Source organism: Polypterus senegalus, chromosome 1, assembly GCF_016835505.1.
Source record: "Polypterus senegalus isolate Bchr_013 chromosome 1, ASM1683550v1, whole genome shotgun sequence".
NCBI classification, from domain to species: Eukaryota; Metazoa; Chordata; class Cladistia; order Polypteriformes; family Polypteridae; genus Polypterus; species Polypterus senegalus.
Window position 1 is genome coordinate 131,912,539 of NC_053154.1, and position 23,420 is coordinate 131,935,958.

The 23,420-nt window shown below is 35.9% G+C and overlaps 1 protein-coding gene across 17 annotated transcripts in view; it reads right to left on the reverse strand.

Annotated features, from left to right (window-relative positions):
- The window catches only part of dlg1a (discs large MAGUK scaffold protein 1a), a 562,325-nt gene that overhangs the window by 30,608 nt on the left and 508,297 nt on the right, over positions 1 to 23,420 (reverse strand). For 9 of the 17 annotated variants that reach the window (XM_039758348.1, XM_039758380.1, XM_039758332.1 and 6 more), the window contains 2 exons: positions 17,320 to 17,386; positions 692 to 791 (listed from right to left, as the gene is read on the reverse strand). In XM_039758348.1, coding sequence (XP_039614282.1) covers positions 692 to 791; positions 17,320 to 17,386 — 167 coding nt within the window. Of the gene's footprint in view, positions 1 to 215; positions 250 to 691; positions 792 to 17,319; positions 17,387 to 23,420 lie in introns of all 17 variants that reach the window. The other 8 variants (XM_039758430.1, XM_039758388.1, XM_039758365.1 and 5 more) reach the window with 2 other exon arrangements.

Genomic DNA, 23,420 nt, shown 5'->3' on the forward strand with positions numbered 1-23,420 from the left:
GTCTCATCAGATTTACATATGTAATTGATTATAATACACAGCCAGTGGAGAAAAACTGAACATGTTAAAAATGTAATATAGAGAAATTGTAATCTGACTTATGACCAAACTTAATGGAGTGGGAGGTTATGAATTAAAAATGCTAAATTAAAGGAAAGGAGTTGAAAGTTTGTGGAAAGCTTCTTATCTGTGAATTTCAGAGTTGTTTCACTTACTTATGCCTTTTGATCCCATGTCGTCTGGGATCTCCTGATGAGCAGTCCAAAGAGAGCAAGCAAACAAAAGAAACAATCACAAAAAGACATTTGTTACTTATATAGAATATATATCCTACCACTGGATAACAGGTTTGGGGGCTTTGACCGGTTCTTCAAATTCCACTTGCTGCAAAACCAGTAAAGTATAATTGGTAGAAGCTGCAAATCTCACATTGATAGAAGGGATTAGATCAATTTCAAATGCATGCTTTGAAAAAGCATTAGGGCAAACCATGGAGATGAAACAGGTACAAGATTATTGCATCTTGATTTGAGACCCAAACTAAAGAAATCCTTCAAAAGCAAGTAAAATAGGTTCTGATTGTCACTGATCATTCTGCCTGTTTCAATTCCCAAAGACGGCTCCATGGTAAAAAGATAATCTTTTACTGGCTGACCAGACCAATAGAGACTGTCCAGTTCTAGTTACTTACGGTCAAGATCACTGGTTTCCATCTCACTCTGCTCCTTGTTCTTGTAGAAAGGGAATTTTCGGGAAAAGAGGTTCTTTTTACGCTTGTCATTGAATGACTGCTGAGGAAGAGAAAGGAGGAGGCAAAACAAAGGGGTGTCTAATGTCTGTGTGAAACAAAGCCCAGTTTTAGAGGTTTTGGAAACTGACTCTGGTACCGTAAAGTGTAAACGACTGAGGTATGAGGTGAGGATTGTTCCAGAGCAAAAACATAGCTAAAAAGTGAATGCTTTGTTTAAAAATGTTATTCAAAAATACATAAAGAATAAAGCAGGCAGTGCTTGTTCAAGTATTTTTTTCATGTGCCTTTCATGGTAGTCAATACAATAATGCCATGATGTTTAGTATAATTTTATGTGAAAATAAAAAATTAACTCAGTAAGTTCCACTGTAAATTTTGCTTTATAAGTGTAACTAAACAAGCAATATAAATATTTTTAAGATAGTACAATATACTTTACTGAAAAAAATTAAGATGCTAAATTTGATAACAAAAGTCAGAGCCTGCAGTATCACATACATGAAATAAAACGGTTTCAAAGTCAGTTCCATGGGTGAAATAAGGGTTTACAAACAAAATGACAGTCCAATGAAAGCCTGTGTCACAAAGCAATAAAGGAAAATGAAAGGTTTAAAAAAAACGAGAAGCAAGTGCAATTGCTAAATTGGTCTAAATATCATTACTAAAAGAAATTAGCACAGCAACATTAAGTATATCCTCCAACCAAGACAAAAAATACAAATGAACTGGACAGATGAGCACTAGTTGTATTAAATATTCATGCAAATTGACAAGTTTTGAAACTAAATATGATCTTTTGCATGAAAGGCATGAGCTTTTGAATGAGAACTTGCACAGCTTAATAAACTGCAGAAATGACAATGCCTGTCAAAATATACTGTAAATGTGGAAATTAAAAAAAAAAGATAATCTTGTGACTACTCAGAGACAGAATGAATTAATTTTGTGCATAGATGCATGTTTTTTAAAGTTAATACATTTGAATGCCTGTTATTTCCTCTAAGATATGAGATTAGAGGGTTCTTTTTAAAGTAGTTAGTTGAAAAGAGTTCTTGCAAAAAAAAAAGTACCAACATGAAATATACGGGTGGAATTCAGACTTATGCACATGTTAGGATCACTTCAATATTTCAAGATGACCAGTAAGAGGACCTAAGTATAGAAAATAATGAATTTGCCAAATCTGAGTAAACCTTCCTGAATGACAATAAAAATGCACCTTCAAGTATAGGAGAAGATATATTACTTTATTAACAAATTTTCACCAAAAAGAAAAGCAACAGAAAATAAGAAAACTGTTAATTAAAAAATCCATCCTTTTTTTCTAACCCGCTATTTATGTTCATAAATTGGTCAACAGATTTCAAAGGCCAATAAAAATAATGTATGTAAATCTAAATAAAATGTTAAACACTATGAATATTTTAGTATTTGTAAAACCTCAAAAGAAATTTTTTCCATAATTATTTTCATATAACCTTAAAATATTGGTAATGCTGACTTTTTCAAATTTAAACTTGTACAAATGTTCAATATAATTTAGACTTTTCAAAAAAATGTACACTTACGGCTACAAGCAACCAATGCTACAGATTTTAGATAACAGTGGTCTCTATGACACATTTCTGTTTTCTAAAAAGATAATTCTTCATTCAGACAAACATTTTGAATTTTATGAAGTGTATTGGTTAGTTAGAATATTTTATAAGCTGTCAATAACTCTTGAAGCTGTTTTTTGCACATATACTGTTATTTTAAAATCCTTATTGAGAGTTCACTTGACTATGTAATGATTTCTACTATTTTCAAGACAGACCACTTAGCATTAACAGGACTAAAAATTCAATTCTATGAACTGTTTTTTACAGTAAAGGATCCTCAAAGGGGGAAAGCCCATCATAGCACAAAATGGGCACAAATCTGCAGCAATCTGATGCTGGACAATGCTCAATTTCTGGAACCATCTTTAAATGAAACAATCATCAGAAATTGCTGTCCACACTTGCTCATACTGGGACAACTTAAAAGAGCTGTCAGTCAACCTTAAGATGCCTTAAAAAGGAAAATCACCTAAATAACAGATAGGCTTAAACAAAATAAGAAATGTAGCATATATTAAATACTGGGATGTTCAGCTACAAAAGAGATGCTTCAGCATTACAATGCTCTTTAATAAAATTCAGGTATCATTTGAGCACAGTGCTCACTGCAGAAGTCAATTTAAATACATTTGACATAACTCCAGAACAACTCCAAATGTGTAGCAATACACTGTGTTTGCTGGTGACCTTGTTCATTGAATATTTTCCAGTAAATTCACCATGGGCCGGTTTAGGATAGTTTTTTTTTTTTAACCAGCACCCCATGATGCTTTTCAAGGCCAGTGTTTCATCACAGAACTGTTGCAGCCTTGCACAGTACTTTTACACAGGCAGGCCAATTGTAGGATCATAGCAGTCACAACTCATTTAGTAGTCCAGATAATAACAATGAAATATTTATTACTATTTACAAGGCATTTCTTTTTTCCTGATCCAAGAAAAAACTGCTAAGCATCTGCACAGATACACTGAAAGGTCTTCCCAGAGCCATAGCTTCAAACAATAGAATGTCCCACGGCTAATGTGTGGCCTAAGATTGGAACACTGTAAACGCAATAATGTATATTTTACTTACATATTGCTAGTTTGTGGCTATTTGTTGCATTTTGTGTGTGGTATTCTTTCATTCTGATTCTTTTGCAATATAAGGCAAGGTGGCTCTCTCTCTCTCTCTCACTCTCTCTCCCCACACACAGTGGAACCTCGGTTTGTGAGCAAAATTCGTTCCGGAAATGTCCTCACAATCCAAAGCACTTGTATATCAAAGCGAATTTCCCCAGAAGAAATAATGGAAACTCAGATGATTCATTCCACAACCCAAAACTATACATATAAAAATGATCAATACAAAATATAAAGTAAAAATAAATAAAACAAATAAAACTGCACTTTACCTTTAAAAAGAATCATGGCTGGTGTGAGTGAGTTTCTAAACTCATGTGGGATTCCACCCAAAGGGACGACATGCGGAAGAGTGTCCCAAAGCAATCGCAGTCTCCCAGCGCTGTAGCAGTTTGCTATATAAGCGCATCCAAAAAGATCACAGACATGCTATAAGCGCCTGACGTCAATGGGTGATACAAGGAACATTATAAAGATCCCGCTACAATAAATAACAGCGCTGTTGCTGTTTAAAGCTGAAGGCGGCTGGTGTTGTTAAAGTACTGAGACTCAGCTTCATGTTTTGGGGCGCAAGATGGGGCCGGCAGAGGCATCATACCAATGTATGTACATTGGTTTTCAGTTAGTGCAGGGAAGCCGCCTACCAAATTTCGAGAAGATGGGGCCATAAATAAGAAAGTTCAACATGGCGGACGTTGTTGACCGTTATGACCATCACGCATAGAATTTCGAAATGAAACCTGCTTAATTGTTGTAAATAAGCTGTAAGGAATGGGCCTGCCAAATTTCAGCCTTCTACCTACACGGGAAGTTGGAGAATTAGTGACGTTGGAAAGTTCAATAAGGTGGTCGACAGTGGTGTCATACCAACGAAATAAGTACGGACATCGGTTTCCGTTAAAAGTTCAATATGGCGGCCGACAGTGGCATGATACCACCGAAATAGTACCAAATTTCAGCCTTCTACCTACACGGGAAGTTGGAGAATTAGTGACGTTGGAAAGTTCAATATGGCGGCTGACAGTGGCGTCATACCTCCTAAATAAGTATGTACATTGGTTTCGGTTAGAGCAGGGAAGCCACCTACCAAATTTCATGAAGACGGGGCCATGAATAAGAAAGTTCAATATGGCGGACGTTGTTGATCATTATGACCGTTACGCCTAGAATTTTGAAATGAAACCTGCTTAACTTTTGTAAGTAAGCTGTAAGGAATGGGCCTGCCAAAATTCAGCCTTCTACCTACACGGGAAGTTGGAGAATTAGTGAGTTTGGAAAATTCAATATGGCGGCCGACAGTGGCGTCATACCACCGAAATAAGTCTGTACATCGGTTTGGTTAGTGCAGGGAAGCCACCTACCAAATTTCGTGAAGATGGGGTCAGACTTCTACCAACACGGGAAGTTTGAAAATTGGTGACGTTGGAAAGTTCAATATGGCGGCCGACAGTGGCATCATACCATCGAAATAAGTAAGTACATCGGTTTCGGTTAGCGCAGGGAAAATTTCGTGAAGATGGGGCCATAAATAAGAAAGTTCAACATGGCGGACGTTGTCGACCGTTACGTATAGAATTTCGAAATGAAACCTGCTTAACTTTTGTAAGTAAGCTGTAAAAAGCCTGCCATATTTCAGCTTTCTACCTACATGGGAAGTTGGAGAATTAGTGATGAGTCAGTGAGTCAGTCAGTCAGTGAGGGCTTTGCCTTTTATTATTATAGATATATACTGTACATATAATAATAAAAATAATACATTTTATTTATTCGTAGACGCCTTTCTAAACACTTAAGAACACTGAACAATAGATAAAACACACATTATCAACAAAACTAAAAAAAATACATATATTAAAATCAGGCAGAGGAATTATAAGACAAAAAACAGTCTTAAATAGATGAGTTTTAAATTTAGATTTGAAAAGCGAGAATGAATCAATATTTCTAAGCTTGGATGGTAATGAGTTCCAAAGCTGGGGAGCAGAGCAACTGAATGCTCTGTTCTCCATGATAGTAAGATGGGGGAAGGGGACAGTCAAGTGGATGGAGGAAGAGGATCTAAGGCTGCGGGAGGGAATGGCAACATGGAGTAGGTCAAACAGATATGGAGGGTTGGGAAGGTTGTGGATAGCCTTAAATGTTAACAGGATAATTTTTAAGTCAATACAAAACTTAACCGTAAGCCAGTGAACCTGCTACAAGATGAGAGAGATATGGTGAGTAGACAGGGTTCTAGTAATTTTGCGGGTAGCTGAATTCTGGACCAGTTGAAGCTTATAAAGAGATTTGCGAAAAAGACCAAAGAAAAGTGAACTACAATATTCCAAATGAGAGGTGACAAGGCTATGAACAAGGATAGCAGTTGTATGGAGAGTGAGGAAGGAGCAAATACGATTAATGTTATGCAGGTTAAAATATGCAGACCGGGAGATGTTATTGATGTGGGACTGAAAAGATACAGTACTATCAAGGATGACACCCAGACTCTTAACCTATGAAGGAAGGGGAAACAGGAATTATCAATAACAAATGAAAAATGATCAGTATTGGATAATGTTGATTTTGTACCAATGAGGAGAACCTTAACTTTGTCACTATTTCAAGAAAATTTGAAGAAAACCAGGATTTAATTTCTGTTATTCAGTCAATAAACGAGGAGGGTAGAATGGAAAAAGTAGGTTTGCTAGTAAGGTAAAGCTGGGTGTCATCAGCATAACAGTGGAAGTTAATGTTACTGTATATTTACGAAAGATATTGCAGAGGGTAAGGAGGTAAATAATGAAGAGGAGGGGCCCCAGGACAGAGCCCTGCGGCACACCTGAAGTAAAAGTGGTGGGTTGGGGTGTGAAAGTTATAAGCCAAAAGAAATGACAGATAGGATCTAAACCAATCTAGTGGAGTGTGGGTAATACCAATTGAAGATAATCTATTGAGAAGAGTAGTGTGATAGTGTCAAATGTTGCACTTCGATCAAGAAAGATGAGAATAGTGATTAAACCAGAATCAGCTACCATAAGGTAGTCGTTAGCAATTTTGATAAGCTCCATTCCTGTACTATGGAGGGGGTAAAAACCAGACTGGAACCGTTCATACACATTATTTTGAGATAAACTAGGGGGGCTCTGTCCTCTGCTCGCTTCGGTTGCCAAACCCCATGCAGGGCCTATTTGGTAGTCATTTACCAGATCTGCCGATTGTATCGTGCTGTGCTTTTGGATAACTATAAATATCAACTCTGTCTTTGATATCTCTATCTTTTAAAACTATTATTGCTGATAATTCATCACATGTTGGTTTATTATATATGCGAGTGTGATCTTTCGGATTCAAATAGAAATCAAAGAAACTTCTTTGTCCGTGTTTTTCAGATAAATTTCGTGTAAAGTGAGATTCTTTTGGACATATGAATTTGTATCCACTATTGGCTATATAAACCTGACCGAATTGTGGTTTCTTTGAATTTAAACTTGTAGTAGCTTTAATTGTTGCGGGACCACAGATTCTCATATTGTATGGTCCCAAATCCTGTAAATCTACGTTTTGAGCATTGAATGATGTGAATGAGAACAGATTATTGTAGATTCAGATACTTTGCCTGTAATGTTTGTGGATTTCACTTTCACCAAATAACAAATCTTTTATATCTTGCGGATATTCCTCTTCATTGGGAAGAAACACTACTTTTCCCTGATGGCAGCACGAAATTGACGATCTACAAGTCTCCAACTTAAACTTCAAAGCTGAACAATATCTACACACTTCTGTCATACCACTTATGTCTGTATATTTGATCTCTTTTTGCTGTTCCGTTATTTCACTGAGTAATAATTTCCATTTGTTAGCGCTAATGCGATCTTTACAATCAGTTTTTCTCTGAAAATGTCTTGTCTCTCTGAAAAAGTCTTGTCTCATCCCAAGATATTTTTATATAATAGTGGCTATTCAGCTTCATTCTTGTCTCTCCATTTTTTCAAGAATTTTGGAAATAAAGGGTAGATTAGAAATAGGATGAAAATTACTGTAATTGGTTGGATTGGCACCAGGTTTTTTCAGTATTGGGGTTATTGCAGCAGTTTTAAAAGATGAAAGAATAGTTCCAGTTGTGAGAGAGGAGTAAATTATAGCAGAAATAAGAGGAACCAAAGAAGGGAGGTAGGCTTTAACCAGAACTGTGGGGAGGGGATCCAGTTGATAGGTGGATGGCTTAGACTTACAGATGAGATCTGAGATTTCTGAGAAAGTATGAAGATGAAAAGTGGAAAATGAGTGAGTAGGTGGATGAAATTCAAATGAAGCACTGGAGGAATCCGTACTGAAAAACTGGTGTGTCCTCTGGATTTTTTCTTTTAAAAAAGAACAAAAGAGAATTGCAAAAATCAGTTGAATAAAGGTGAGATGGTAGAGAATTCGGGGGTTTTGTGATATTATTGGTTACCTTAACAGTAAGAAATTATGTGAGTATAATAGATTTGGTTTAAGCAATACAGTCCTTGTAATATAGTATACGGTTTTCATATATATCTCTTCATGAACTTAGAGTCCAGTTGTTTTTTTTTATATAACCGTTCAAATTGCCGGCCTTTGGCTTTCAAAAGCTGAAGTTCCGGTGTGAACCAGGGAGCAGAAAAAGAGAAAGAAACAGAGTTAATTTTTAACAGAGCAAGGGAGTTAAGAATACCATAGAGTCCAGTGTTATAATGTGAGATCAGTTCTTCAGAGGTGGATAGATTATGAATGTAGATAAGGGAATCAATGCTAGAAGAAAGTAGATCCAAGTTAATATTCTTAATATTACAAAAACACATGAGACAGGGAAGCTTAGTAATAGAAAAAGCAAGTTTAACATTGAATGAAAGAAGAAACTGATCAGTTATGAGGAATTCATCTGCAGTACAATCAAGAGGGGTAACTCCAGAGCAGCAGATCAAATCCAAAATATGTCCTTTAGAATGAGTGGGAACATCAGTATGCTGCTGGAATCCAAAACTCTTAAGGCAGGATGTAAAGTTTCTAGCAAGAGGGACATTGGTATTATCCATATGTATATTATTATGTTTGATGAAATAGTAGATAGCTGTGTAAGAAAAACAGCAAAGTCATTCAAAAACTCATTATTTGATTTGGGGCGGTAAACAGTTGCAATAATAGAAGGAATAGCTCCAATCAACTGACACACAATAGATTCAAAAGAGCTGAAGGCAGGAACAGACAGCGACAGGACTTTCCACTTTATTGTGAGACCTCCTCCCCGGACAGAGCCACTGGGATGACAGATGTAAACAAATCATTAACTTGGGAAAAGTCATGCGGTTGTTGCCATGTCTCGGTTAGACAGAAAAAGGCAAACCTAAGATAAGTGAGGAGACCCTGGATGAGATGCCCCTTGAAGTGAGTGGATGTTCAAGCCTACGTTGACAATCACGTTATCACATTTGGAAATGGTGTTAGCCGACTGAGCTAGGCTGGCTAACACACTGTGGTTAGCCAATTTGCCTATGTTATGTGGAGGAAGTCAAGAATTCGATGTCTGGGTAGAGATACAGTGCAGTCAGCGGAGGCTCGGACAGGTGGAAGCACAGTTGGAGGAGCTTAGCAGCTGAGTACTGAAGCAGGCTCGTCGCAGGTTGGATAGCGAGCGTCAGGAGGGACATTGGAGACAAACAAAGTAAATACAGTTAGGTCCATAAATATTTGGACAGAGACAACTTTTTTCTAATTTTGGTTCTGTACATTACCACAATGAATTTTAAATGAAACAACTCAGATGCAGTTGAAGTGCAGACTTTCAGCTTTAATTCAGTGGGTTGAACAAAAAGATTGCATAAAAATGTGAGGCAACTAAAGCATTTTTTTACACAATCCCTTTATTTCAGGGGCTCAAAAGTAATTGGACAAATTAAATAACTGGAAATAAAATGTTCATTTCTAATACTTGGTTGAAAACCCTTTGCTGGCAATGAGAGCCTGAAGTCTTGAACTCATGGACATCACCAGATTCTGGGTTTCCTCCTTTTTAATGCTCTGCCAGGCCTTTACTGCAGTGGCTTTCAGTAGCTGTTTGTTTGTAGGCCTTTCTGTCCGAAGTTTAGTCTTCAACAAGTGAAATGCATGCTGAATTGGGTTAAGATCAGGTGACTGACTTGGCCATTCAAGAATTTTCCACTTCTTTGCTTTAATAAACTCCTGGGTTGCTTTGGCTGTATGTTTTGGATCATTGTCCATCTGTATCATGAAATGCCGCCCAATCAATTTGACTGCATTTAGCTGGATTTGAGCAGACAGTATGTCTCAGAACAACTTAGAATTAATTTGGCTGCTTCTGTCCTGTGTCACATCATCAATAAACACTAGTGTCCCAGTGCCACTGGTAGCCATGCACACCAAAGCCATCACACTGCCTCCACCGTGTTTTGCAGATGATGTGGTATGCTTTGGATAATGAGCTGTTCCACACCTTCTCCATACTTTTTTCTTGCCATCATTCTGGTAGAGGTTGATCTTGGTTTCATTCGTCCAAAGAATGTTTTTCCAGAACTGTGCTGGCTTTCTATTCTATCTAGCCTTTCTATTCTTGAGGCTTATGAGTGGCTTGCTTCTAGCAGTGCACCCTCTGTATTTACTTTCATGCAGTCTTCTCTTTATGGTAGACTTGGATATCGATACGCCTACCCCCTGGAGAGTGTTGTTCACTTGGTTGGCTGTTGTGAAGGGTTTCTCTTCACCATGGAAATGATTCTGCGATCACCCACCACTGTTGTCTTCTGTGGACGTCCAGGTCTTTTTGCGTTGATGAGTTCACCAGTGCTTGCTTTCTTTCTCAGGCTGTACCAAACTGCAGATTTTGCCACTCCTAATACTGTAGCAATTTCTCAGATGGGTTTTTTCTGTTTTCGCAGCTTAACGATGGCTTCTTTCACCTGCATAGAGAGCTCCTTTGACCGCATGTTGTCTGTTCACAGCAAAATCTTCCACATGCGAGCACCACACCTCAAATCAACTCCAGGCCTTTTATCTGCTTAATTGATAATGACATAATGACGGATTTGCCCACATCTGCCCATGAAATAGCCTTTGGGTCAATTGTCCCAATTACTTTTCAGCCCCTGAAATGAAGGGATTGTGTTAAAAATATGCTTTAGTTGCCTCAGATTTTTATGTAATCTTTTTGTTCAACCCACTGAATTAAAGCTGAAAGTCTGCACTTCAACTGCATCTGAGTTGTTTAATTTAAAATTCATTGTGGTAATGTACAGATCTAAAATTAGAAAAAAGTTGTCTCTGTCTAAATATTTATGGACCTAACTGTATCCTACCAGTCCACATTGTAGGCGAGAATGCAGACAACTCAGACGGAATAAGGCTGTAACATAACAAAATGTGGAAAAAGTGATGCGCTGTGAATACTTTCTGGATGCACTGTGTATGTGTGTATATATATATATATATATATATATATATATATATATATATATATATATATATATATATATATATATATATATATATATATATATATATATATATATATATATAGAGTGCAATGTCAGTATTTTTTAATATCATGCAGCCCTAACAGCAACCTTAAAATAAAATAGCATACAATAACACTGTAAATGCCCATATTACTGTTACTTTTTTTTTTTTGATCAGCTGATGTGATATGCACAACTTCATGTGCTTCTGATAATTCTTGCTGAAGAAATCAACTGTTTTACTGTTTAGCATAAGAGTGCAATTTCCTGAACAAAATACGACTCAAAAATGGCACAACAATAATTTCTTTTGGATCTAGAGGTGAAAGCTTGATGTCTTGCAGAACTATGTAGTGGTTTAATCAAACTAGTGCGTCAGGAGGTGCTGGAAAAATATATGAAGCAATGTCAAAGTGTTCAATGTTTATTGAAACACAATGTTTGCACCTTCATTTTTGGATAACTCGTCCACCCTATTATAGCATTCATTTCAATCACACACACAGAGAAGTATAATCTGAAGAGCTCTCCTCTCTTGTCATCTCCTTAAAAGGAGCTAAAACTACAAAGGGTTTCACCAGTAGTCCCCACTGATTTGCATTCAGAGTGGCTGAAATGTTAGTAATATGTTGCTCAATATTCAAGGCAAGGCTTGCTTCCTGTGCTATTAGGCTCTTGATAATATCATATTGACATGTCTTGCTGAAAATCTACAGGCAACATATTAATTTCTACCTAAATATCCATAGGTTCGAATAAGGTATTTATGAGTGTTTAAAGTAACTCACATTTTCTTGCAGGCAGGCAGTGCATCATTAATATTGGTTTCATGTTAACTTTAGGCTACATGTGGCTTCCGTCATCATGTGACATATGTTATTTGTTATAATCATGTGACATATGTTATTTGTTATATGTCATGCTAAGCATGTCTACAAGCATTTCCATGATTTTTTTTTCAAGTTAGATTTGCTTGTGAATGAGACAGAATTTTTCACTTTTCTTTTTTCTGATATTTGATCTAGTACTTTTGCTGGGTTGTGTGTTAGACTGGTGCTATCTCTGTTTAAAATTAACTTACAATGGAAAACATAAAAAATAATTTTGTTTTATATTTCATATAAATTTTATTTGTATATTTGTGCATAACCTAATGAAAGAACAACAATTTAATATTATTTTATCAGCCCTACAAAAAGAAAAACAAGGTTTAAAGGATTGACAAAAAACACTTATTATTATCTTAGAAAATTATAAAGAGGCTTTTGACTATTCTTTCCTAATTTTTGGTTAACTCTAAGCCTAGATGTAAAAACAATACCATACTAAATGGCTGATGAAGAAGATGGATTCTGCATATAACAAAAGGAATTTGTATGATTAAGCAATGTTATTTAACAAAAGAAAAAATATAATGTAAGTGCCCTCATGAGCAAGGTCTGAGTTCCACCCCATGCAAACAGTAAATAAAAACCAAGGAGGTTTTAGAAAATTCAGCTCAGTACAAGAAACTGAAAAATCAGGTTTGGAAAGATCAATAAAGTACTGCCAAAAAGGTTGTAACATTTTTTGAAAAATTCTGATGTGGTCAACTTTATTGGCATCCTACTATTTTCAATCCTCACTAAGCCTGGGCAATGTACAAAGTTTTTAAAAAGAGACCTGCCATTATCGTTTCAGTTACTATTGACATTTCATCATTAAAACTTCTTAAAGCTTGTGGATACCATTGAAGAAAATATGTTGTCCTCTATCCAAGACTTATCCTGTCACTAGCCCTTGCAAAAATGAGCATATGGAATTGGAATATGGAATTGGTTTGGATTTAATTTGATGTTTAGCAATATATATTCTGTATAATGAATACTGTATATACCTATAGGGTGGTAAAAGTGTTCATCAAAAGGTAGTACCATCAGAAAGCTTCTTCATCACCTCACACACAAGTATTCAATGCAGTAAGAAGAAATGATGAGTGTGTGGAATCAACAAGTCAGCAAGTAAAAATTCAGCAGGAATCAAGATGGTCATAATTGCTGGGTCATTTTTCAAGTGCCTGTGTGTATGAATATCATTCACTACTCTTATTTATAATTACAAAAATAACAAAAAAAAAAAAACAAAAAAAGTTAGAGCTTATATATTTTTGAAGGAGTTCTGCATATGACTTGATTGATCTGGACAAGAAGCAACTAATTCTCATTCCTACTATGCATCACTTGGCCAATAAAGTTAATTGCAACTTAAAGAAATAATTAACATCATTGACAAATTACATAAGAGATGTCATTCTTCATCAGATTTCCTCTGTGAAAACAGGCAAGACAAAAGTCAGATTTGTGGAAGTTTAATAATAAAAATCATCACCACAATTAAAAAAAACTTTTGAGACTACAAATTTATTTACAAAAACCTTGGCTTTCCAGGTTGTAAAGTTTACAATGTTAACATAAATTCTGCTATCCATGTAGCTGCAATTAACTAAAAATGGTAAATGGAAATAAGAGGTAAACAGATTAAAGATTACCTCTGCATTTTTTGAAAACTGTTGCAAAACCCCATGCAATATTTCCAAACCTTTGAAGCACACTAAAACCATGAATGGTAGCATGTTCAAAGGTGTAACAGAACTATAATTAGATACAAGTGACAGAAATTAGTTATAAAAATATTGTCAAAATGTACTAAGTTAAAAGTCATTTTGATTAAAATAATTAGAACTGTATGGAAATACAAATTAGCACTTTGTTTAAACATAAAAATTTGGTCTTCAAAAGAAGGAACACTTTGACTTAGTTAAGGTGGATCCACAATAATGTTTGGTTGCTTTGCTGAATATTTGCATCGCATCATGAAATATGATGATAATCAAGGCATTTTTATGCACAATATTCAATGTACTATTTTGTTTGTAGGCATATGTCAAAGGTTGTGGGTTCTTCAGCAGGATAGGATCTAAAACCACTAACTGGCGCAAGAGGAAACAATGAGATAAAATGGAAGAACTAGTGATGAATTCTGATGTAAATCTATGTTCAGACCTGAAAAGTATAGTGGTGTTTGAGGTTGTTTTTGTGCATAAGCAGTACAACTGTGTATTCTTAAGTGCCAATAATTTAACACTTTTTGCTTTCAAAAAAATATACAATTTAAACTATTTTATAAGCTCTAGATAACAGTAATATAGAGAGAGACATATTTTTGGTTTCCATAAAATATTAAAAGAAATGGTTGAAATTACTAGGGTGCCAATGACTCAGACCACAATCATTGCTAAGCTGTACCTTAGAAACCCATTTGAGAAACCAGAAAATTTCTGTCATTTTATTACATTTAAAGGTATCTTTTTCTTAAGGTAAAGGCTTATTTTGATCTTATAAAAGCAATTTCAGTTAAGCAAAAACACATATGCTTTGAGCAATTGTGGTTGTTGTGCTGGTAAAAGGATAACCTATATGTACAAGGAAAATGCAATAATGCCTTCCAATTGCTAAAATGTTACTACTGGGCAAAGGCACACTTGGGTTACAAAAATAAGGCACTATAGGTCAAATATGAACAAATGGAAGCTTCTCATGCACACAAAGCTTTAAAATCATGTGAAGCACTTAAAAAATGAAGAATAATTTTTGCCTTTTTTAAAAGGTACAATGACATGACAAATTATATTGTCATAAATAAAACAATGAAATCAAGTGGTAAAAAGATAGAAAGACAATGTTTGGCAGCAAGGAGGTTTTGAACACAAGCAGAGCATAGTGAGAGAGAGAGAATACAATGTGCAGTTTAACATCAATGGCAAGCGTATTTTTTTCCTTTTGAATTCTTAATTTTCATGCATATTTTTGGTGCCAGGTTAGAACATGTGCTGTGGAAGACTATAACAAATAGACACGCAGCACTGTATTTTGTATAGGCAATTAATTAGGTCAAGAAGCAAGTGGTAATTCTCAAAGTCAATGCAAGAACTCAGAATGGTGTCTCAGCATGCTGTTATAACTTGACTCATCTTTGAGACATAGTTGCATATTAGTGTCCTTATACATTTATTTATAGTAAAACAGCAATAATAATGAAATACATTTTATTACTGTATTCAGATCATGCAGAGATACAGTATTAGATTTGCCAAGGGCATAATGCAAGGGTTGTTACTAAGAACAATAGCATGTTTTATAAAAGTGTATTAAAAAGTACACAAGTAAGAACACAATTATGTAAAAGGGTAAGTCAAACAGAATTCTCATTGTATTTTTCTTACATTCTTCTTTCTTCTTCAGGATGTATACAACGAACATTCTTAATTGTGAAAACTGCAAACACAATTTTTCCTATCACCAATAACTCAAAATTGAACCCAAAAAGTGGAATGTGGGCACTGACTGAAAATATCTTTTTGCTGTGGGAAAACACATGTCCTCCTTTATATTGCTCATTACATTACAGAACACATTTAGAAACAGGACATTGAAATGTAAGCACTAAACAAAATATGTTATTAAGAGGCTAGCTATTTCAAAACAAAAGACAACATAAAGTGAAAATTTGATAAAAAAAAACACAATAAGGAAACTGAATGACTTACCCTAATATTACCTGTCTTGATAAAATCTTTTACTAGAAACAATTATTCATTTATTTCACATAAAACTTGATACATGTGTATTATATACAGTGATCAGCCACAATATTAAAACCACTAACATCTGAAGTGAATAACATTGATTATTATGATACAATGGCCCATGTCAAGTGGTAGGATATATTAGGCAGCTAGTGAACAGTCAGGTCTTGAAGGTGAAGTGTCGGAAGCTGGAAAAATGAGCAAGCGTTAGAATGTGAGTGACTTTGACAAGGGCCAAATGACAGGATCACAGCATTCCAAAATGTCTTGTGGGGTGTTCTTGGTAGGCAGTGGCTAATACCTACCAAAAGTGGTCCAAGGAAGGACAAGTGAACCAGTGACAAATTCATGGGCACCCAAGGCTCATTGATGTTAACAGGGGGTGAAGGCTCGCCTGTCTGCTCCAATGCCACAGAAGAGCTACTGTAGCATAAACTGCTGAAAAATTCAATGCTGATCATATAAAAAAGATGCCAGTACACACAATGCATCACAGTTTACTTTGTAGCTGCAGACCAGCCAGTGTCCATGCTGACCCATGCTATCCACCACAGAAACTGCCTATAATGGGCATGTGAACATCACAAATGGACCATACAGCAATGGAAGAAGGTAGCTTGATCTGATGAGTCACATTTTCTTTAAAATCATGTGGACAGTTAGGTGTGTGTGTGTCACTGGGAAAGAGATGGCAGCAGGATGAACTATGAGAAACAGGCAAACAGGCAGTGTGATGCTCTGAGCAATGTTTTGCAGGGAAACCTTGGGTCACGCCCTCTTGTGTCATGTTACTTTGACTTGAACCATCCTACCGTAAGACTGTTGTAGACCATGTGGACTCTTTCAGCAAGATGATATGCCATACAACACTGCAAAAATAGTTCAGGAATGGTTTAAGGAACATGGCTAAGAGTTCAAGAGGCTGACTTAGCTTCCAAATTCCCCCAATCTCAACCTGACTGAACATCTTTGGGTTGTGCTGGAAAAACAAGTCTTCAGCGGTCTTGTGGAGTTCATGCCTTGATGGTTCAGAGCTGTTTTAGGGGTATATGGGGGACCAACACAATGTTAGGCAGGTGGTTTTAATATTGTTGCTGATAGGTTTATACACATAAACCAACTCTTTTCTGTCACTACATAAGACACCTGATTTAACTCCTACTATACTATGGATAAATCTTCAAACACCAGTTGGTGTTGCTGCAAAACACACGAATGGCGGTATGCTTAACTTCCCTTCTTTTATTGTATCTTCTAATGTCAATAGTCTAAATGCTTTGCAGAAAAATACTTTTTATTACGTTTTTTTTAGATAAAGAACCCAAAAGTTCTTTAAAAAGTTAAAATGCTCACAGCATAAAATTCAAAGTTAACACAATGCACTTTCTCCATTCAAGCAATTTATTTCTTCTAAATATTCTTACGTTACAGTACATATATGCAAGTAAAGGTTTGCACATATTTCATGTAATAACAGAGAAAAATAGCACATGATCATTTTAAATCTCTACTTTGAGGCATTTATTTTTCTACTGTTTTCAGTCCTAGTGAAATATTAATGACATATTAATCCAAAAGAAGGGGATTCAATATTCTAAGAAGAATCACTTAACTTCCTATTAATGTATTTTCTTTAACACACTTCTTGTTTACTCCAAAGCATCTACACATCTCTCAAAAATATTTGTAGTATAGTGTGGCTGGGGGAAGAGAGAGAATGAGAAAAATGGTTGAAATGTAATAACTTACCCCTCTGTCTTTTGATTTGGAGTTGAACTTGACAGTCTTTAATCTGGCTCTCTCCTTTTTTTCTACCCTATAGGCCAATGATGAAAAAAAAAGGTGGGAAAAAAAACAACTTTAGGGAGGAAAAATATCAGACGTGTTATGAATAGATGGTAAATACTGATATAGCAAGAAGTAGGAAATAAAAAAGTTGTTAAATACTTAAATATGTATTATTTCTTCTCTACATTTAAGATTTTAGAATCTATTACTATTATTTAACAATTTATTAATATATTCCATATAAAATGATCTATAGGTACAAATAACTTCAATTACAATCAATGTCTATATGACTAATGTATCCACTGTAAAGTAATAAGTATGCATTTAAAAATAGATTTATGAAAACTCTAGTCCTTTACTTTAGTACTATTGATTCAAATTACTTTTGTCATCTATTGTGAGAAAAAAATGTTAATCTGACTCATCAGCTCTGAAGAACACAGATAAATATAGAATATAAGTTACCAGTGTTTCTAAATCCATATAATGAAAAACAGGAAAAATATACAAAAGCAGATTTTTCAGATCCATTCTGCATATCGTTCCAGGTAAGTCATAGTATTATTGGGTTTCAGCCAAATTAGCAAGTGTGTCTCAGTCTCCCAAGAATTCAAAACCCTTTCAGTTTATCCTGCAAACACCTAAGAGTAGCACACTACATTGACTTTTTTTTCCAAGCAGTTTGCAACAGGTAGTCATCTCACTCTTTTACAGATGTGGGCGATAGCATATTATGTCTCAATTCACAATAGGAATCTCCATGAGTAAAGCACAGTGTCATATTGGAGGGCACTTCAATGTACTTCTTTGCCAACCGTCTAGTCTTCCTGGAGGATCTGTAGCAACTACTATGTTTCTCCTACACAGGAATGTCCTAATAGGTTGGGAACATTACTCAATAAGTGCCTGACACTTCAGTGGTGAAGCTTTCAAATAAGTGTTGTTGTGCCTTTTTATCCTTGAAAGTTCACACAACAGGAAAGGCTATTTTTGCTGCTATGAAAGATTTTTTGAGAAAAATCATTGGAACTCAGTAAAATAAATCATCTGGTTATTGATGGCAGTCAGTTGATGCTTGGTAAACAGAAATGCTTTGCTTCATGTTTAGCGGCATAGCATCCTGCTATTAATTTGCTACACTGCAAAGTTCATTAAACTGTTTTGTTTGCAAAGGTATCTGGGAAGATGAAAGAAACAATGAATATAGTCTCCAAAATTGTCAACCACATTTGCTCTACTTCAAACTTGCAGCATCGACTTTTTAAAATGTTGCTGAAAGACAGTGGAGTATGTGAACCTCCTTCATTATAATGATGTACAATGGCTGAGCAAGGGATAGGATCTTGAACATTTCTTTTTGTTCCAAAACGAAGTAATGGATTTTATTATAAATCAGAAATCTGCCAGAGTATAAGAATTTTCTTTGCTCACGTGTGATGCAGATATAACTACACACTACAAGCTCAATGTGCAACTGCAAGAACATGGTGAAAATGTGGGGGAGCTGTTTGAAAATGTAACAGTATTTCACTCAAACCTGGATCATACTTCTAACTGATATGAAGGGAAAAATGTTACAAGTTCTGTGAATGTGACTACTTTTTCTAAGATTGTAGCATTGCTTATCAGTCTCACTGAGATTTTCAAAACTAATTTTGAAAATTTCAAAATACAAAATTAATTGCTTTTATTTGTAAGAGACCCTTTTGCTGTCACAGCAAGCAGCTCATGTGCTGTTGAAGCCAAGCCTTTACCGTCGAGTACAGATTATGCATCATTCCAGCTAGAGATGATTCATTTACAGATTAACAGTGAGTGAGAGCTAAATTCAACAAGGCAGAGCTGTGGACATTTTGTATGCAGTCTGTACAGAAGTAGGCCAATTTGCAAAAGTCTTGCAACATACATTTTGATCATGTTTGAATCCACCTACATCTGTGAGTCAGGATTTTCAACAATGAACCTCATTAAGAATGAGAGGCACAACAGACTCATTGATAAGCATCTTAACCAGTGACCTCCCACAAGCCTGTCTTTAGCAAACTAACCATGGACAGACAGTGTCATCCCTCCCACACCAACAACGACATTTATTTATATAGCACATTTTCATACAAACAGTAGCTCAAAGTGCTTTACATAGTAAAGAATAGAAAAATAAAAGACACAATAAGAAAATAAAATAAATCAACATTAATTAACATCGAATAAGAGTAAGGTTCAATGGCCAGAGGGGACAGAAAAAACAAAAAAACTCCAGACGGCTGGAGAAAAAATAAAATCTGTAGGGATTCCAGACCATGAAACCGCCCAGTCCCCTCTGGGCATTCTACCTAACATAAATGAAACAGTCCTCTTTGGATTTAGGGTTCTCCCACTAACAAGGTGTATATTAATTGTTTACATAAATGTAGATTACCCTAAAATGTAACAATTTTTGGTGAACTTGCAGTTAATTTAAAAGAATGATCATTCATTAAAGCTGACAGATCGTTAAAGCTGTTTCAGTATAATTACAATGAATACATGGCGTACTTGCCCCTGTGACCCTCAGGTTGAAACATTTGAGTATTAGTGATCTACAGTATTATACATGAATTTTGGACTTTTCTAGAAATGCCTCCATGATAAAATGGTAGAATGTCCTTTTTTAGAGAACCAAAGGGTAAAAATGTAGCTACTGTGAGAGTACAATTTCCTTATTATCAGATGGAATAATGGTCCCAAATCCATGCTGTCAAACAGGAATAACAAATTAAAGGTTAAGTTTGGTGTTAGAAGTTATTTCTTCTCAATCATGATATTTATTTGCCACATAAAATTGTGTTCTAAAGTAAAGATCTATTTATAAATTCCATCCATCCATCCATCCATTATTATTATTATTAACTCGCTATATCCTAACTACAGGGTCTTCTGGAGCCAATCCCAACCAACACAGGGCACAAGGCAGGAAACAAACCCTGGGCAGGGCGCCAGCCCACCGCAGGGCACACATGCACCCACACACCAAGCACCCACAAGGGACAATTTAGAATCGCCAATGCACCTAACCTGCATGTCTTTGGACTTTGGGAGGAAACCGGAGTGAGTACCTGGAGGAAACCCACGCAGACACGGGAAGAACATGCAAACTCCATGCTACCCACTGCGCCACCGTGCCGCACCCTGTTTATAAATTGAGGTAAGAATACATTTCCTGTTTGCTTGTCTGACCACAGCTGCCAATGGGGGTGGAGTTTAGAAGTAAATAAGGAAATTGATTTAGCATGCAATCAAACATGTTTGAAGATACTTAGAGCAATTACGTTTTTTGTGAATATTATTTGAAAATGCACATATTCAGGATGTGAACACTACATTTATAAAACAAAGCATTTACAGTTTTCATCTTCTTTCTTATAGTAACCATGATACATTAAAGTTATGACATGTAGAGCTTAGGTTGGATATGAGCACTCGAATGCAAGAAATACTGAAAGCGGACAAGCATGTTTGTAGTGCGTATTTATCCGTGAATTAGAACTTGTAGACAAAGAGGAAAAAAACATGTTTGGGACTGCAGTATGCAACAACTGGGATGGTGAAAGTAGCTAATCTGGGAGCGTTATTCATTTCTCCTTGCTGATGATTGACTGCTGCTTTGTGACGCGTCTCCAGCTGAGTGTCCTCGTGTTTTCCATTTTGTTATTGTTTTGTTATTTTTAAACGCACATGATGTCGTTGAATCGCTCTGCATCTTCTAAAGCTTCTGGAACTGAACCTAAGCGACAGAAGAAGTTTAAAACACTACAGGAGAAGGTTGAACTATTGGATTTGCTCCAGGAACTAAAAAGGTATGCTGCAGTGGCGCGCCACTATGGCATTAATGAAAGCAACGTATGCTACATAAAGAAGAACGAAGCAGTGATCTGTAGTACCGTATCTGTAAGTTTCTGTGATAGTACCAAAAAGGTAACGACTGTAAGGAATAAAAATATCGTCAGGAGGGAATCTGCCTTGGCACTGTGGATCACCAACTGCAGGAAGAACATCCCCTTGGATGGTAACATCATCCGTGAGAAAGCACGTAAATTGCACCAGCAGTTCGCTACAGGAGACAATGTAGCAACTTCCTATTACAATGTTCCTGAAATCTATAAAGAAAAGCCAGCATGAATTCCCACCAGAAGAAGACCCATACAAAGATATGACTCCTCCTGAAGCGCCTGAAGAAGAGGCGCTACAAGAGGAGTTTTAAATCCTGTGCATTGTACTGCACAGCTACTTCATCATCATCAATATTATTCATCATTGGCGAGTACCTGTACATTTCGCTGTATTTTAATTTAATTAAATTATTATGTATTTACTCTGCTTATAACAAAGAAAATGACAGCGCATACCAAAGAAAACGTGCTTGCATGAATTACAGTACGTATAGTGGTAACATCGGTATTTTACATTCTAGCACAGTGGGAGACATAGCAGTACAGTACTGTACAGTAGACGGGTTTACCTTTATATTCTATTTTTAGGTAATGTATTAAGGTAATTTTTTAGATAATGTATTAATGTATTAAGCTGAGTTTGGAACAAAATTAAAGTGCTTTGGGGGCATACTGTATTTAGGGTTGAAACTATAAAAATAGGCATTTAAAAGGCATTTTTTAACCACATCCAAAAGTCAGGGTTTTTCACAATTCGTGAGTGCTCTAGGAACATAAAACCTGCGGATTTTGGGGGTGTACTGTACTATAACTGTTAAGAAATAACTTTGATTTGAAAAATACCCAACTTATTCTTTAAACCAGTGATTTTCTACCTTTTTCATCTCATGGCACACATAATTAATAAAATTCTGCAGCACACCAAGAAACATATATTTTTAGCCAGTCTACCACAAAAACAGATATAATTTAGACTGTTTTACAAAAAAAAAAAACATAATAGTAGTAATTACCTCCAAAGGTATAGGAGTAATTGCTCCAAAGTGGCTATTTAAAAATCTTTATTGAAACTATTAATTTATGTTACTTTGTAATACAAAAAATACTCTGCTGCTTTGCTGTAAGGTGATCATGAGTTCACAGCCCAGGTCCTCCCTGCATGCTTTTTGCAAAGAGCTTTAAACAGTGAAAAATGTGCTATAAAAATATAAAGAATTAGTATTATTATACATGTGTATGCATGATCAAATTCAGCCATGGCATAGTGGGGGATAAATAGGGGTAGTGGATGTGCTCAACAATAAGACACATTCATTGGAATAATTACACAGGATGGTGCACGTGCAACATAATGTATATATTATTGAAGTAAATGTTCATATAAATTGATTATAAAAAATAATTTTTAGTATACACATTTTTAACAACCTGAGACATATAAACTGATCATAAATACGTGGAATTACAGTGGTGTGAAAAACTATTTGCCCCCTTCCTGATTTCTTATTCTTTTGCATGTTTGTCACACAAGATGTTTCTGATCATCAAACACATTTAACCATTAGTCAAATATAACACAAATAAACACAAAATGCAGTTTTTAAATGATGGTTTTTATTATTTAGGGAGAAAAAAAAAATCCAAACCCACATGGTCCTGTGTAAAAAAGTAATTGCCCCCTGAACCTAATAACTGGTTGGGCCACCCTGAGCAGCAATAACTGCAATCAAGCATTTGCGATAACTTGCAATGAGTCTTTTACAGCGCTCTGGAGGAATTTTGGCCCACTCATCTTTGCAGAATTGTTGTAATTCAGCTTTATTTGAGGGTTTTCTAGCATGAACCGCCTTTTTAAGATCATGCCATAGCATCTCAATTGGATTCAGGTCAGGACTTTGACTAGGCCACTCCAAAGTCTTCATTTTGTTTTTCTTCAGCCATTCAGAGGTGGATTTTCTGGTGTGTTTTGGGTCATTGTCCTGTTGCAGCACCCAAGATCGCTTCAGCTTGAGTTGACGAACAGATGGCCGGACATTCTCCTTCAGGATTTTTTGGTAGACAGTAGCATTCATGGTTCCATCTATCACAGCAAGCCTTCCAGGTCCTGAAGCAGCAAAACAACCCCAGACC